The sequence below is a fragment of the Urocitellus parryii genome, chromosome 10 (assembly GCF_045843805.1).
Source record: "Urocitellus parryii isolate mUroPar1 chromosome 10, mUroPar1.hap1, whole genome shotgun sequence".
Taxonomy (NCBI): Eukaryota; Metazoa; Chordata; class Mammalia; order Rodentia; family Sciuridae; genus Urocitellus; species Urocitellus parryii.
The window spans coordinates 56,614,347-56,628,245 of NC_135540.1; the positions used below are offsets into that span (position 1 = coordinate 56,614,347).

At 36.2% G+C, this 13,899-nt stretch overlaps 1 protein-coding gene across 1 annotated transcript in view; it reads left to right on the plus strand.

The window, feature by feature from the left end:
- Positions 1-13,653, plus strand: part of Egf (epidermal growth factor) — an 88,738-nt gene extending 75,085 nt beyond the window's left edge. The window contains exons 21-24 of the mRNA XM_026410633.2: positions 1,407-1,574; positions 4,599-4,716; positions 7,710-7,815; positions 9,746-13,653. Of these exons, the coding sequence (XP_026266418.2) occupies positions 1,407-1,574; positions 4,599-4,716; positions 7,710-7,815; positions 9,746-9,858 (505 nt within the window). The 3' untranslated portion in view covers positions 9,859-13,653. The remainder of the gene's footprint in view (positions 1-1,406; positions 1,575-4,598; positions 4,717-7,709; positions 7,816-9,745) is intronic.
- Positions 13,654-13,899: the final 246 nt, after the last annotated feature.

Consider the following 13,899-nt stretch of genomic DNA (forward strand, 5'->3'; position numbering starts at 1 on the left):
TAAAATCCTCAAGTCTCTGAGAGGTCCAAAGGTATGTCTCATTAATATCAAAGAGTTTAAAAGTGGCTGATAGGCATTGATAGTAAATAATTATAACCAAAGATAGCTAGAATCAAAGTAGTACCCAGGGAAGCCTAGAATAACCTAATGGTCTTTTATGCATCTACAAATAAAGCTTGAAGCCTTTTTTGGAATTAGCGTGGTATAATAGGACACAGGCTTTGACATTAAAGAGTAACTTGAATCAAACCTTCCATTCATTAGCTGTGTAGCCATGTACAAATTACTTAATTCTTTGAGCTTCAGTTTCCTCACCTGTAAAATGAGAACATGCCATAAAAACTAAAATGTGTTGAAGTGCCTAGTAATGATGTCAGACACGTAAGAGGCTTAACAAATGCTTGTTGCTTTCCCTCCTTTCTCTCAAAGTGACTTGCCAACCTCCTGTGATAACGTAAGGGTAGAACTAGGAATGGACAGATCTTCTGGAGCTAGTGCAGTGTTTTTTCCCCAGGCTGCTGCTTCCCATCAAAGGAGCTGATTTGAGTTATCTGTGTATTCATCCCTTCAGTTCTTTGGGGAATTTGTAATGCCATGTTTTAAAAGTTAATTCTCTTAAAACAAATATTATAATACAGTTGTTTACCCAAGATCCCAGTAGTTTCTGGAAATGAGCATTCTCACTAGATGGCAGCATTGTTTCATCTACTTTGAAAATTCAACTATAAATCAATCACTAATGATTCTAGTTACATTGTATTAATGAGACAGTAAGGCATTTGTGAGTGAATGTCCCTTTTTTCCTCCATTAGGTATTTTCTCCTTAATAAAATAAGCAAATTTTTGTGTCATCACTGTGAGCTTCTCTTGAATCATTGTCCAGTGGTGATTAAAAAGGAAAAAAATTTCTTTCCTACTTTAGGTTGTACTTCCTGTTCAGGGGCTACATGTGTTCCTCCTTTTAGTTTGCTTTCAAGTGAGGGAATCTGCCTTCAGATTCTTCTTTCCTTTGACCTTTGTTCATTGCAATCTGGCCAAACATTTGTTTCCCAAACTCCCCTGGCTCTCAGGGCTGAATTGCTTTGTGTTGGTTTTAAAAGGTGGCTCCTCAGGATTTTAGCCTAAGAGAAATTGATCTTTAATCAATGTTCTGTAATACCTTATAGAGGCAGTATGCAAATAATTTTCCATCAATCCCAGGGCAAGCAGACTAAAAGGGGCAGTCTGTGTGGCATTAACTTATAAACCGTAGTGCTTTCAGCTGACCCCTGATGGATTTTCCATGTGCTTCTAAAGAGATGAGTCTGGGAATGCAGAGGTTGAGAGATGGCTGGCTATTGAGTCTGAAGACTATCAAATGCCCTTGGCCAGAGTCTCTGATGACTTCTGTTTGTATGTTGTTATAGCTGTGTTATTGGCTACGTCGGGGAGCGATGTCAGCACCAAGACCTGAGATGGTGGGAACTGCGCCATGCTGGCCATGGGCAGCAGCGGGACATCACCGTGGTGGCTGTCTGTGTGGTTGTGCTGGTTCTGCTGCTGCTCCTGGGGCTGTGGGGTGCTCACTACTACAGGTGACCCTTTCTTCCCATTGGTACCTTCAAACCTCTAAGTCCTCCCAAGGGAACACCTGCCTCCTCAGGATGTCCCTTATCTATCTATGGACTACATTTTAATAATAAGTAGTAATAATAGGTAGTAGTAGGAGTAATAGGTTTTTAAAATCCAGGATTTTACTGCCCTAAAACATCAGTGCATTCATTTATATTTCTTGTTCCATTCTAGTCTTTGTCCAAATATAGTTCAGGTGTCTGTTTACTTTTTTTGTGTGTGGTGCTGGGGATCATGCCCAGGGCCTCGCACATGTTAGGCAAGTGCTTTAACACTAAGCCGCATTCCCAAGCAATGTGCATTTTTTAAAATAAGTTATACTCCATGTATGTATACCTTTATTTTATTTATTTATTTTTATGTGGTGCCGAGGATCGAACCCAGTGTCTCACATGTGCTTCATGAGCACTCTACCACTGAGCCACAGCCTCAGCCCCAGCAGTGTGCATTTTTGAATTCCAGTTTCTTCTTTTAGCATCCCATGCTCTTCTTGCCCCTGCTTCCAACCAATGTAACTATAATTTTTCATGACTGCCTTTCACTGAGTTAATTTCACACAAAATATGGCCTTTTATTAAAGAAAATCAGTATCTTCTCTAACTTTGGAAGGATGTTTCTGATCCTTGAATTTTATATTTTTCATTCATTTAAAGTTAACAATTAAAAACCAAGGAATCATAACACACTTTTAATTTTTTAAAAATCACACTACAGTAAAGGTATAAATAGGCATCACCCTGTTTATTTTGCATTTCCTTAAGTAGAACATTGCTGGGCATGGTGGCACATGGCTGTTAATCCCAACTACTTGGGAGACTGAGGCAGGAGGATCGCAATTTCTAAGCCAGCCTGTGCAACTTCGTGATAGCTTGTCTCAAAATAAAATCATAAAAAAGGACTGAGGGTGTAAGCTCCATGGGACAGCACTTGCTAGTGTGTGTGAGATCCTGGGTTCAATCCCCAGTACCATAAACAAACAAACAAACAAACAAAAAAAAAAACCTAGAAGACTTTGGGCTGATGGTGACTTTATGAGATTATCTAGTTCAATAATATCATTTTATGGCTAAGAACCTGAGACCCACTTAACTCATAGGTTCCAATTCTTTGAGAATGTACCAATACCTGCTATTATCTTAAGATAAAAATCCAACATCATTCACTTGTACTGCACAACCACTCATGTCTTTTAAAAAAAAAAAAAAACTCAATATATTAGCCAAGATACTCTTCCTTGAGATCCTGCTATATTCTAGTGTAGTGGTTAAGAGCATAGGTTTTGGAATCACGTCACACAGCTTCTAGTCCCAGTTAGTGCCTAAATAGGACATCAGACATGTTTAATACCTGTATTCATTTATTTCCTTTGCTATAAAATAGAGACAAAAATAGTATTTATCTCAAGGGTTATCATGAGATTGAATTAATCAAAGTAAAGAGTTTAGTGTAGGCCTGGCATATTGAGTTTCATAAATGCTGTTACTGTGATTATCTGTGAATGATAATCTTCCCAATCAGATTCAGATACTCTAAGACCTTTTATGCCAACTCCTGAGAGACAAGATTCTCAGGCACAAACTTGAAATTTTAATTCAGTGGCCCACCTAGTAATATTGCACTTTTTAAAAATTTTGTTCTAGGGGGCTGGGGATGTGGCTCAAGCGGTAGCGCGCTCGCCTAGCGCGCGTGCGGCCCGGGTTCGATCCTCAGCACCACATACAAAAAAATGAAGATGTGGTGTCCGCCGAGAACTAAGAAAAAATAAATAAATATTTTTTTAAAAAAATTTGTTCTAATTAGTTATGCATGACAGTAGAATTCATTTTGATATATCATACATAAATGGAGTATAACTTTTCATTCTTCTGGTTGTACATGATATAAAATCACACTGGTCATGTAATCATATATGCACATAGGGTAATAATGTCTGATTCATTTTTCTATCCTTCCTTCTCCCAAACCCACTTCCCTCCCTTCACTTCTCTAGGTCTAATCTAAAGTACATTGCATTTTAAAATAAATAAATAAATATATATATATATATATATATATATATATATAAATATATATAAATAATAAATATATATATTAGTCTTAGATGGTCACAATACCTTTATTTTTATGTGGTGCTGGGGATTGAACCTAGTGCCTCATGCATGCTAGGCAAGCACTCTACCACTGAGCCACAACCCCAGCCCAGCTACAACCCCAGCCCTATATTGCACTTTTTAAACTGGTATTTAAACTCAGATGTTTTAGAAAAGAACATTTAATGATCTATATAGGTCATTCCACTGGACAGTATGCCAAAACAAAGGTAGATCTTAACAAATAGTGTAGAAAAAGTTGGAAAAAAGAAACAAATTCATGTGTGCTGTAATTATTTTTCTCTGAGGTATTATGATGTTATTATGTCTTACATTATACTGACATCTTTCAGAGATCTGGATTGAAAACTAAAGGCAAATTGCTGGATTTGTTTGATTGGAGGTGTGTGTGTGTGTGTGTGTGTGTTTGTTTGTTTCTGGGGATTGAAACCAACCGGGGCCTCACATACACCATGCAAGTGCTCTACCACTGATCTACATCCCCAGCCCATTGGCTTGGAATTCTAAGCAGCACAGCAGGAAAAATTCAGAGACTTTACTTACAAAGACAAATGTCTTTAGATTCAATGCTCTTATTCCTAAAATCAAAAGTGATAAGGGCTGTTACTTCAAAAAAGAAGGCTCATCAGAGCTCTTTCTTTTTCTTTTCACTGAAATCTATCCAGAATTATAAAATTCACTGGGAACAGATCTGTGGTTATTTACTGAACAGTGCTGATAAGAGTGGCTGCTTACCGGCTATTAATCTTCAGCTATGTGCTTGACCACATGTGCACTGTTGATAGACCTGTTCTGACAAGATAGTTGTCCCTGGCCATCAGTGAGTGGGATGAATGGTTTGTTTTGAGATTGTATCAAATTTTGGCTTTATCTCAGGACTCAGAAGCTGCTATTGAAAAATGCAAAGAATCCCTATGAAGAGTCAAGCAGAGACGTGAGCCAGGGCAAGCCTGCTGAAGGAGAGGCTGGAATGTCTTCTTGCCCCCAACCTTGGGTAATGTGACCAAAGTAGACAAAGCCAGGAAGTGGGTCGATATACATCCCAGTTCACTTTTTCTTCTCCTTTACTGAGTTTGGAGCAACTGGAATCTGTTATAACTTTCAACTAGTATCTGTGTTAGCCAACACTACATCATCTGGGGAGGGTTAGGGGTGGGATGGTGGAGGAACTGTGTCCTATATTAAGGGAATCTGAATTAAAATACCATCCTAATTTAATGGCACAAGAATTGTAGGGGATTTTTTTTCTTTGTATACCTTTTTCTTATGACTTAAATTATTAGGTTATGTGAAGTTTTCCCCAAATTTTAGGTGATCCCTTTCACATGGATATCTTAAAAATTCAAGATTATGCTCCTGGCATTCTTAATATTTTTTCCTCATGCACATTTTAAATCCCTAGACTTCAGTAGCAAAATAGTTTCCAGATTAACAAAAATACAGGATGCTTAAATTCATACTTATAATTAAAGTTCAAGTTTAATTCAAAGGCAGATTTGAGTTAGTCACTTGGCTGTTTTGTATTGTATCTGTCAACCCTGAATGTTTTTCAAAAAAAAATACTAGATCTAGAAATTCAAGATACTTGGCAGGTCATCTGCTTCAGTATTGATTTCAGACCACTAGAGGGAAGACTTGCGACAAGCTAAACTCTTGACGCTGGGAATTTCCATTTCCAGAAATCCATCAGAGAACTGATTGAGTGTGCTCTGTTGGTGTATCTGTGGTGTATGTTGCAGAAAAGCTTGGAATATGTAGCAGGCCAGGGAGGATTGAAACCTTAGGGAAGAACTGTTAGGAAGAAGTTTTGCAGGGGGAAAGGCGATGTTTGGAGCTCTTTCCACGTATCTCTACTCCCCTAACCCCACCTCACAATGCATCCCAAAGGGTAACTTTCTTGTGATTGAGCTCTTTACTAACAAGTGATCATGTGTTCCTACTGTTATAGGCATTCAGTGTTTACTTGTTTTTTTGGTAGAATTTAAGTATAGAAATAAGAAATGTGAGATCTCCCTTACTACCTGGCAATCTTCAGCAAGTCCCTTAAGCTCTATGGATCTTGCTTCCTCTTCAGTACAAGGGACTTAGATTAGATGGTCTCTCAGATCCCTTAAGTCTCCGTAAGTGTCACAGTATGTGATTCTGGGAGGATTTACCTGTAGAATTTGCTCAGTTCTTGGAAGCCTCCTGACTGTGGACTTTGGAAGTACCCACATTGCTTTGCAATCTGTGTGGTATTTCATTTAGGTTTTGGATGGCAGGTTTAGCTTATCTAATTTAAATCAGGGGAAATAAGGAGAAACACAATCCTTTATTTTTATTTATTTTATTATTTTTTTAAAAATATTTATTTTTTTAGTTGTAGTTGGACATGATACCTTTATTTTATTTATTTATTTTTATGTGGTGCTGAGGATTGAACCCAGGGCTTCACATGTGCTAGGCGAGCGCTCTACCACTGAGCCACAACCTCAGCCCTATTTATTTTATTATTATTATTAATTTGTGTGTGTATGCTTGAATTAAACCCAGGGCTTCACATGTGCTAGGCAAGTTCCGAGCTACATTCCCAGCTCAGAAACTTATTTTCTGCATGTCACTTGCTTGTTGGCTCAGTGCTGTTAGGAAGTGCCTGGGCTGCTGAGCTCTGTCCTCCCCAGCTGTCATAAGTGTCATCCACACCAACTGCTGCTGCAGATACCAGAGGGAGTGGGAGAGAGCTGAGTATCCAAACTGGAAGGAGAAGCAGAAGAAACAAATCTGGTTCCATCAGCTGCCTTCCCCATCTCAGCCCAGAAATTTGGGTCCTGTGTTCTTCCAACAGAGAGGCAAATGGTTGGAACATTTGTGGTGTAGAGGGGGATTTTTTACTTGAACCAGAAATAATGGGCCTGTGCCCTTAAACAGTAGTCCCATATTGGTTTTGCAATATGTTTCTGCAGAGAGACCATTAATAAGGAGAAGACAAAGGGTCATTAGTGTTGTGGAAAATAAGAAAATGAGAACATATGTTCATGAGATTTACCCTTTTATTACCAACATTCCCCTCTCTTCTCCCTAATTGACTCCACTCATCATCCATTCCTATACTTTTATAATTTCAAATTCCTATTCTCTTGATTCTGGGTTCTGGGCTTCTTCCTGTGGAAGGCCCATTTCTGAACCAGTGGAGCATGGTCAGTCAAAACTTTGGGCAGTCCCTCAGTCAAAACTTTGGGCAGTCCCTCTACTGGGTTACTGATTGACAAAGAAGGATTTCAGCCATCTGTGTCCTTTATCCTAGAGCATGGGTCACTTCTTTCTTTTATTTTTTTTTCTTTTATCATTGATCTATTTTAATATCTAATCTATCTAGCCTCAGAGCAAGCCAGTGAACTCAGCTCAGCCTGCATTCCAAGTGCCCGATCAGTGTTAGACAATCCAAATAATGAAAAGAATGATCATTTTTGTTGACTGAAGAGAAATGTTGTTTTCTGGGTCTCCTTTTATAATTCTGTTTCCCAGTCTGTTTAATCTTAAGAAAACATTTGATAGATCTATGCAAAATAGTATTTGCACTATTAGTTATTAGTACCTATATTTAAGTGCATTTATGTGTATATGGAAAGTTGTAACAAACATGTATGTGATATTATTTGGCCAATGAACAATGCTTAGAATACTTATGAATTCTTGGATTATTTATAGTAAAGTGTTAGCCCACAGGGATCCATGCCCCAAAATTGGGATTCCAGAATTATAATAGAATCTTCAGTATAGATATTGGTAGTTTCCAGTTGCTTTAATAGAAAGTAGCATAGAATTTCTAATTTAAAATGGAGTCTTTCATGAGCTAGAGAAATGAATTTGACAGACTCTTTTTTCTAACAGTTGCCTTATGTAGGATAAGGTATATGAATATGATAAAGCCATAGGCTTTGATTGATGTATGATGGGATGGTTTGTGAATTATAACCATAACTTCTCTTTTCCTTTTCTTTTCTATAGTTTGTGGTCATAAAGGAACATCAAGACATCAGGAATGGGAGTCAGTATTCCGCTGGCAAGGATGGCCAGGCAGCAGATGTTGTCCAGTTGTCCTCCCTGGAGCTTGGTGAATGGTTATCTTTATCTGGATCATGAATGTTTTCCAGTGAAAAGTCTCATCTAACCAGAAAAACAGTAGTAAAAATTGTATAAGTTATGTGAGCATCTGGGTTGTATTTAAATACCATGGAGCTTTAGAGAAACAAATTTGGACTGCATTTTTGTCTTATATGAGATTACCATGTTCACTAAAACTCTAGTCACATAGCAGTCTGCTAGGTCACTTTCAGCAAGTACTCAATGAGTGACTTCTTATTTTGAATTAGGGTTTTAAGGTCGTTCTTGAGTTTGGAATCTGTATGGGTAGCTGTCGGTATAGATCCAGTGAAATTGTAAATGGCTTCAAGAAAATGTGTTTATGTTCTGGTGGGAAGGATTCCTGTGAATGTAAGTTGATCTGGGGATTTCAGAGTATTCAAGTCTTATCAGGGGCTAGACCTCGGCCAGATCCCTGGCTGGCTGTGAAGTCCAGTCAGGCCACAGAGAGACAATAAAATCAACCCAGGTTCTCAAACTGCTCTAGAACTCAGTCTGCTTCAGGTAGAAATGGAGTTAAATATCCTCTGACATAGCACTTTTGCCAGGAGTTATATTATGATAAACCTCTTGGGCTGTGTCTTAGATAGCATTATTGTTTTTTCACAGCCTGGAGGACATTATTGAACATGCTTTTGTGTCATAAGCCTTTGAAAAAGCTTAGAGAATCTTTGTGCCAACAAAAACAGTTCCACTGCTAATAAAATGAGCCAATAAAATATCAGTTCTACTTTATTTTCTGATATTTGCCCTTCATGCTTATTATCATAATCTTCTTTTCAGATTTCCTTATAGAGAGAACATAGGCTTTTTATTCTGGAAAAGTCACTCTAAAACCTCTCTTGTACATATGCTTCCAGGTAACCCAAAATACTAAACTCAGTAAATCCTTATTGCCTAATTTGAACAAGGCCATAAATACCACAATAAGTTATATATATATATATATATATATATATATATATATATATATATATATATATATATATATTTTACTGTTGCCTGGATAATTTAAAAATTCAGCATTTTGAAAAGCTGCTTGTTTTTTGGTATTATTCGTAGCTTTACTAGAAAGTGACAGCATCTATTTGGTTACATAGAACTTTTTTTAAGCACCTAAAAGCACATACTTCTTTCTTATGAAGGTAATTTACTTTAGAAGTACATGTTATATAATTTTTCAAGTCACTCAGCAGCACAATGTTACTATAAGAATATGGTTACATTCAGAAAAAACCTAAAGACTCATTATAGTTCGCTGTGTAGTCAGGGATAATTTAGAATGTCTACTTTTTTTTGTACTCTGCTACAAACAATTTAACCCATTTTGTGGGGCCACTCATCTAACTGTCTCCCAATATGAGTAATATATCCCCGATCAGCTGCCTGGGGTGAAAGTGTGCTTGGGGAAGGAGATAAAGCTCAATTTTGGCTTTGAGCCAATCCCTTCTCTGTTCTTAGAAAGTCCGTGAAAACATAGTACTTGTGGTAGATTCACAGAGTCATTTTTATTGACCTTAGCCAATATCAACTGGTGCAAGTTAAGTGCAAAGTAACTTACTAGGGGCAGAAGACCACACTGAGAGAATGGGATAAAAGTGCACTGAAAACTTGAGTTTGTTCCAAAGTAATTTATGGTCCAGATGTGGAGATAGGAAGTACACAGAGAAGGCCAAAGAGCAATATCAGGTGCATAGCTCTTTGGATTTTCTCAACCAACCAAGACAGTTTTAATTTTTGAAATTGAGTCCACAATAGTTTGAGAATGTGTTCTTTTTGTATTTCAGGCCAATTCTCAAACCCCAGTTTTTAAAGGTCTCTTTTGTTGGACATTGTGAATAATGTGAATACTAAATTTCTTTTTTTTTTTTTAATTTGCTTTTTTTTCTTTTTTTCTATAGGGTCAGTGCAGCCATGGAATCAGGAACCCTATATACATGGAATAGGCACAGAGCAAGGCTGCTGGATCCCACCATCCAGTGATAAAAAGTCTGGTCTCCAGGTAATGGAGTGAAACTATCCTGTACCTTCCAATGAAGTTGAGATGCCCCACCTTTCTCCAGTCATTATAGCCACAAAGATCCACCATGCCAAATGAAACTGACTCAGTGACAACTGGAGTTAAAAGGGAGGTCAAGAACAAACTGTGTTGATGGACAGTATATTTTTCTTTCAAAAAGTGGAATACTAAAGATTTTGGTTCCATAATCTCAGTGTTACTCACCTAATCAGGGTTCTAGAGGCAGATGTGTAATTGTGCTTTTGTGTTTTCCTCCAAGCAATCCCATTTCTGATTTTCAAAGAAGTGTGACCAGGAGAATTGGGACAATTGTGCTTAATGAACTGTGATGTATTTAATAGCCAATACAGATAGATTTTTTTCTCCCCTGCACCCTCAGAATAAATCTGAGGATAAAGCAGGTTTGGTCAGTTACAAAGTAATTTCTTTGATCTGGATAGTATTCTGAAGTCAATTTCATGAAATGACTGGAATATTATAAAATTACTGTTTAGATACATTGAAGGAATTTATTAACTATTGGTCCATGTTAGTAATTTTGCAGAATGAATTATCATAAATTAATGAAAAGTACAAGAATTTACAACTTGATTTTTTGCTGAATGAGATTACTTATTTTTATATTTTTAAAATCTTTAAATGAAATCATTTAATTTTTAAAGCATTTTCCCAAAGACATCAGTATTTCTCAATCATTATTATTCTTACAGCATTACAGCATTTTTTCCCATGAAAATGTTAAATTCTTCCTTTGTGTGTTTGCACAGACTTATTTTTCACATATGAGATTGTAAGCAAATTCCCTGATTTATTTTCATTTTCATTATGGATGGCAATCAGTTTATTCTAATTATTTAAATAAAATCACCATAAAACATAAACATTTTACTGTACTCCTGATTAAGTAGTTAATTATAATTGGTGGTGGTGATAGAGTTGAACCAAAGGGATTTGCCACCCTTATTTGCCAACCTTATTGTAATTTTTTTTAAGTTTGAATCTATAACTCTGACTTCTAAAGTAAAATTTTATATTATTCTAATTAAGTATTGTCCTTGCAGCAAATGCATTGTTACTACACATAACATAACTTGCCTAATGCAATAATTTTGGATTGTTTGGGGCTTTGGATTCTCTAGTTTATGCATTAACTAGTCCCTTTGTCTATTTTTGTCTTTCATTTCTCTTCAACACCCCAGATTTTGGTTTTAGTAGAAAATCAGAATTAAAAAGAATTGAAACTCATGTTTTCAAGTGGATATTTTATAGAAATTTTGGTAAAGATTTGGTGATGGGGAGGATGACCTAAGGTTTATGAGTATTAGTTAACTATTCAGTATGACATTCTTCCCAGCTAATTTTTTTAAATATTTATTTTTTAAGTTATAGGTGGACACAACATCTTTATTTTTATATGGTGCTGAGAATCAAACCCAGTGCCAGGTAGGCGAGCGCTTTACCTCTGAGTCACAACCTCAGCCCACCCCCATTTAATTAATATTTTGTTAGTGTTCTGTTTTGCTTTAATTAATAACTGATGTTCTAGAGGATTAGGAGACATATTTATTTCTGATTAATTAATTGACCTCAGAAAAAGAGTAGCCATAATTTCCCCCAAGTTTTTCTTTCTTTATTTGAATGTTCTTGTTGTTGTTGTTTCCTACAAAAGTTAGCATTTTTGAAGGTTTGGATTACCTTTTTGTACTTCGTACAGGATTTTGTGAATAACCAAAGAAATTACATGAAACCACACTAACACATAATATGCCATTATCTTTGAACCACAAAATCCCTGTTTGCATTTAGCTTTCAATGACTCTGATACCTTAGAAACTGGGACCATTTTAAGTCCTTCACCAGATTGTCCTTCTGCAATCTGGTCAGTTTAATAGGGGAAAAAAAAATGTACTTTGTGTACTTTGGTCAGTGAGTCTCCCTGAAGAGATGTCTTATCTTCTTTTCTTGCATTCTCATGTTTCCACTAGAAACATTCTCCTTTATTTATAACCTAAGTTTTAAAATGAATATTTTTGTTTTGTTGTTTTGGTGGTGCTGGGGATTAAACCCAGGGCCTTGTACATGCTACTCAAGCACTCTACCAACTGAGTTATATCCCCAGCCCCCATGAATATTTTTATCTAAGATATTTGATTTGATTTTTTCTAGACTGAATATTTTCATTGCCTAACTCTGATGGTCCATTGTACACAATACCTGATTGAGATTCCATTTGACTAAATGTCACTTTCTACATATGAAATGAATGTTCTGCCCTCTTTTGGCGCTCCTAATGAAAACTTAGGACACTGTGTTCTTTTGAATCCATGTGGTTCTGTTTCTACCTACTAGCTTTGATTTCTAACCAATGCCCTTTCCATGCCAATAAATGATTATTGCATAACAATTGAAAATGTGATAGGAATAAATCCTTAAACACAAATAAGGCTGGGAGAAATAAAAACTATATAGTCAATTTAAGTAGCTGTGACAGGCAAGATTTTATGTTTTGCTGTGTTTTTTTTAATGTTTTCTTTCTTCTTCTTTTAAGTTCTTAAATGAGAAACCCTTATCTGTATTGTTTCATGTGCAGTTCAGCTCTAGGCCTTCCTGAAGCAAACACTCTCCTGCTGAGAACTTGACAGTTTCCTCTAACTAGAGCTATAGGCTAGGAACAAGAGAAACAACAGGCTTTACACATTGGTAGGTAAGCTGTAACTTTCCCAGAATTCATTTCTGTGTATTTTTGTGATTTAGTTGGTCATCATGGTTAGATGCAGTGAAAGAGGCACAGTTGCCTAGTGAATGCTCACTCTTTCTCATGGAGATTGCTGCCCGGCTACAGATTTTCCTTATTGTTCCTTACTCTGTATTATCTCTTTAACCTTTCTGTTGACCCCAAGGCATACCATTGATCCCAAACTCACCACCAGACACAGATACATCCACATTCCATAGCTTTCTCTCAGCTGCTCCACTTGGGAAGTTGGAAGTGCCTGGCTTCATAGCTCTCCTTGCCAACTCCAGCTTGTCCATAGGTTCCATTGTATGTTCTATGATTCCTGATTAGTCATTATACTCTGATGTTCCAAATCCCTTCTAGACCTTACTTTCCCAGATCCTTTTGTAATTATGTAAGAATTAATTTTTACAATAAATAATCATAACATAATCTAATGATTTGCTTCCTTGATTGAACCCTGACTGATAAAACAGGCAAATGTAACTAAATATTCAAAGTACATATAATTCTCATGTTACTAAAACAGGTAAAATTAGATGTTTAAAATATGTAAAAGATGAACACAAGGAAATTATATTCTGATTATTTTCACAGAAAATGCAAAATAGTCTATAGTTGAATTACCAGTTATAATACAAATTCAATACACCTTAGTAATACTAACTAGAAAAGTAGCTAAAATATATTGGTTATTATAGTAATATAAATGTGAAGTAACTATGAATAAATTTATTAGGTGTCTGATTCCATTACAGAGAACATTAAAAATGGAAAAACTTTGAAGATGACCCAAAAGAAGACATATCATGTTCATGTATAGGAAGTTTTTTTAAAAAATATACATATATATTTTTAAGTTATAGTTGTACACAATACCCTTATTTTATTTATTTATTTTTATGTGGTGCTGAGGATCGAACCCAGGACCTTGCACATGCTACAAGAGCCATAACCCCAACCCCAGGAAGTTGTAATATTATAAAGTTGTCACTTCTCAAAGATATAGACTCAATAACACTTTAATAAAAATGTTACTATTTTCAATCAAACTTGAAAAATTGTTTCTAAAATGCATATGGAAAGGTCTGGTCATGTAAGTTTAGATTTATCAGGAACCTTCTGCTAAATAACTAGAAAAACTGTTAGTAAAATAAAATGGATGCTGTGAAGAAGAATAGAATAAATAAAAAGAAGAACTAGATAAAATCCAAATAGTAATTCACTCAAAAACATCAGGCGATTACTAAGCAATAAGGATTTGAGGGGCTAAGCTCTTGGAGAGAACAAATGAAGAC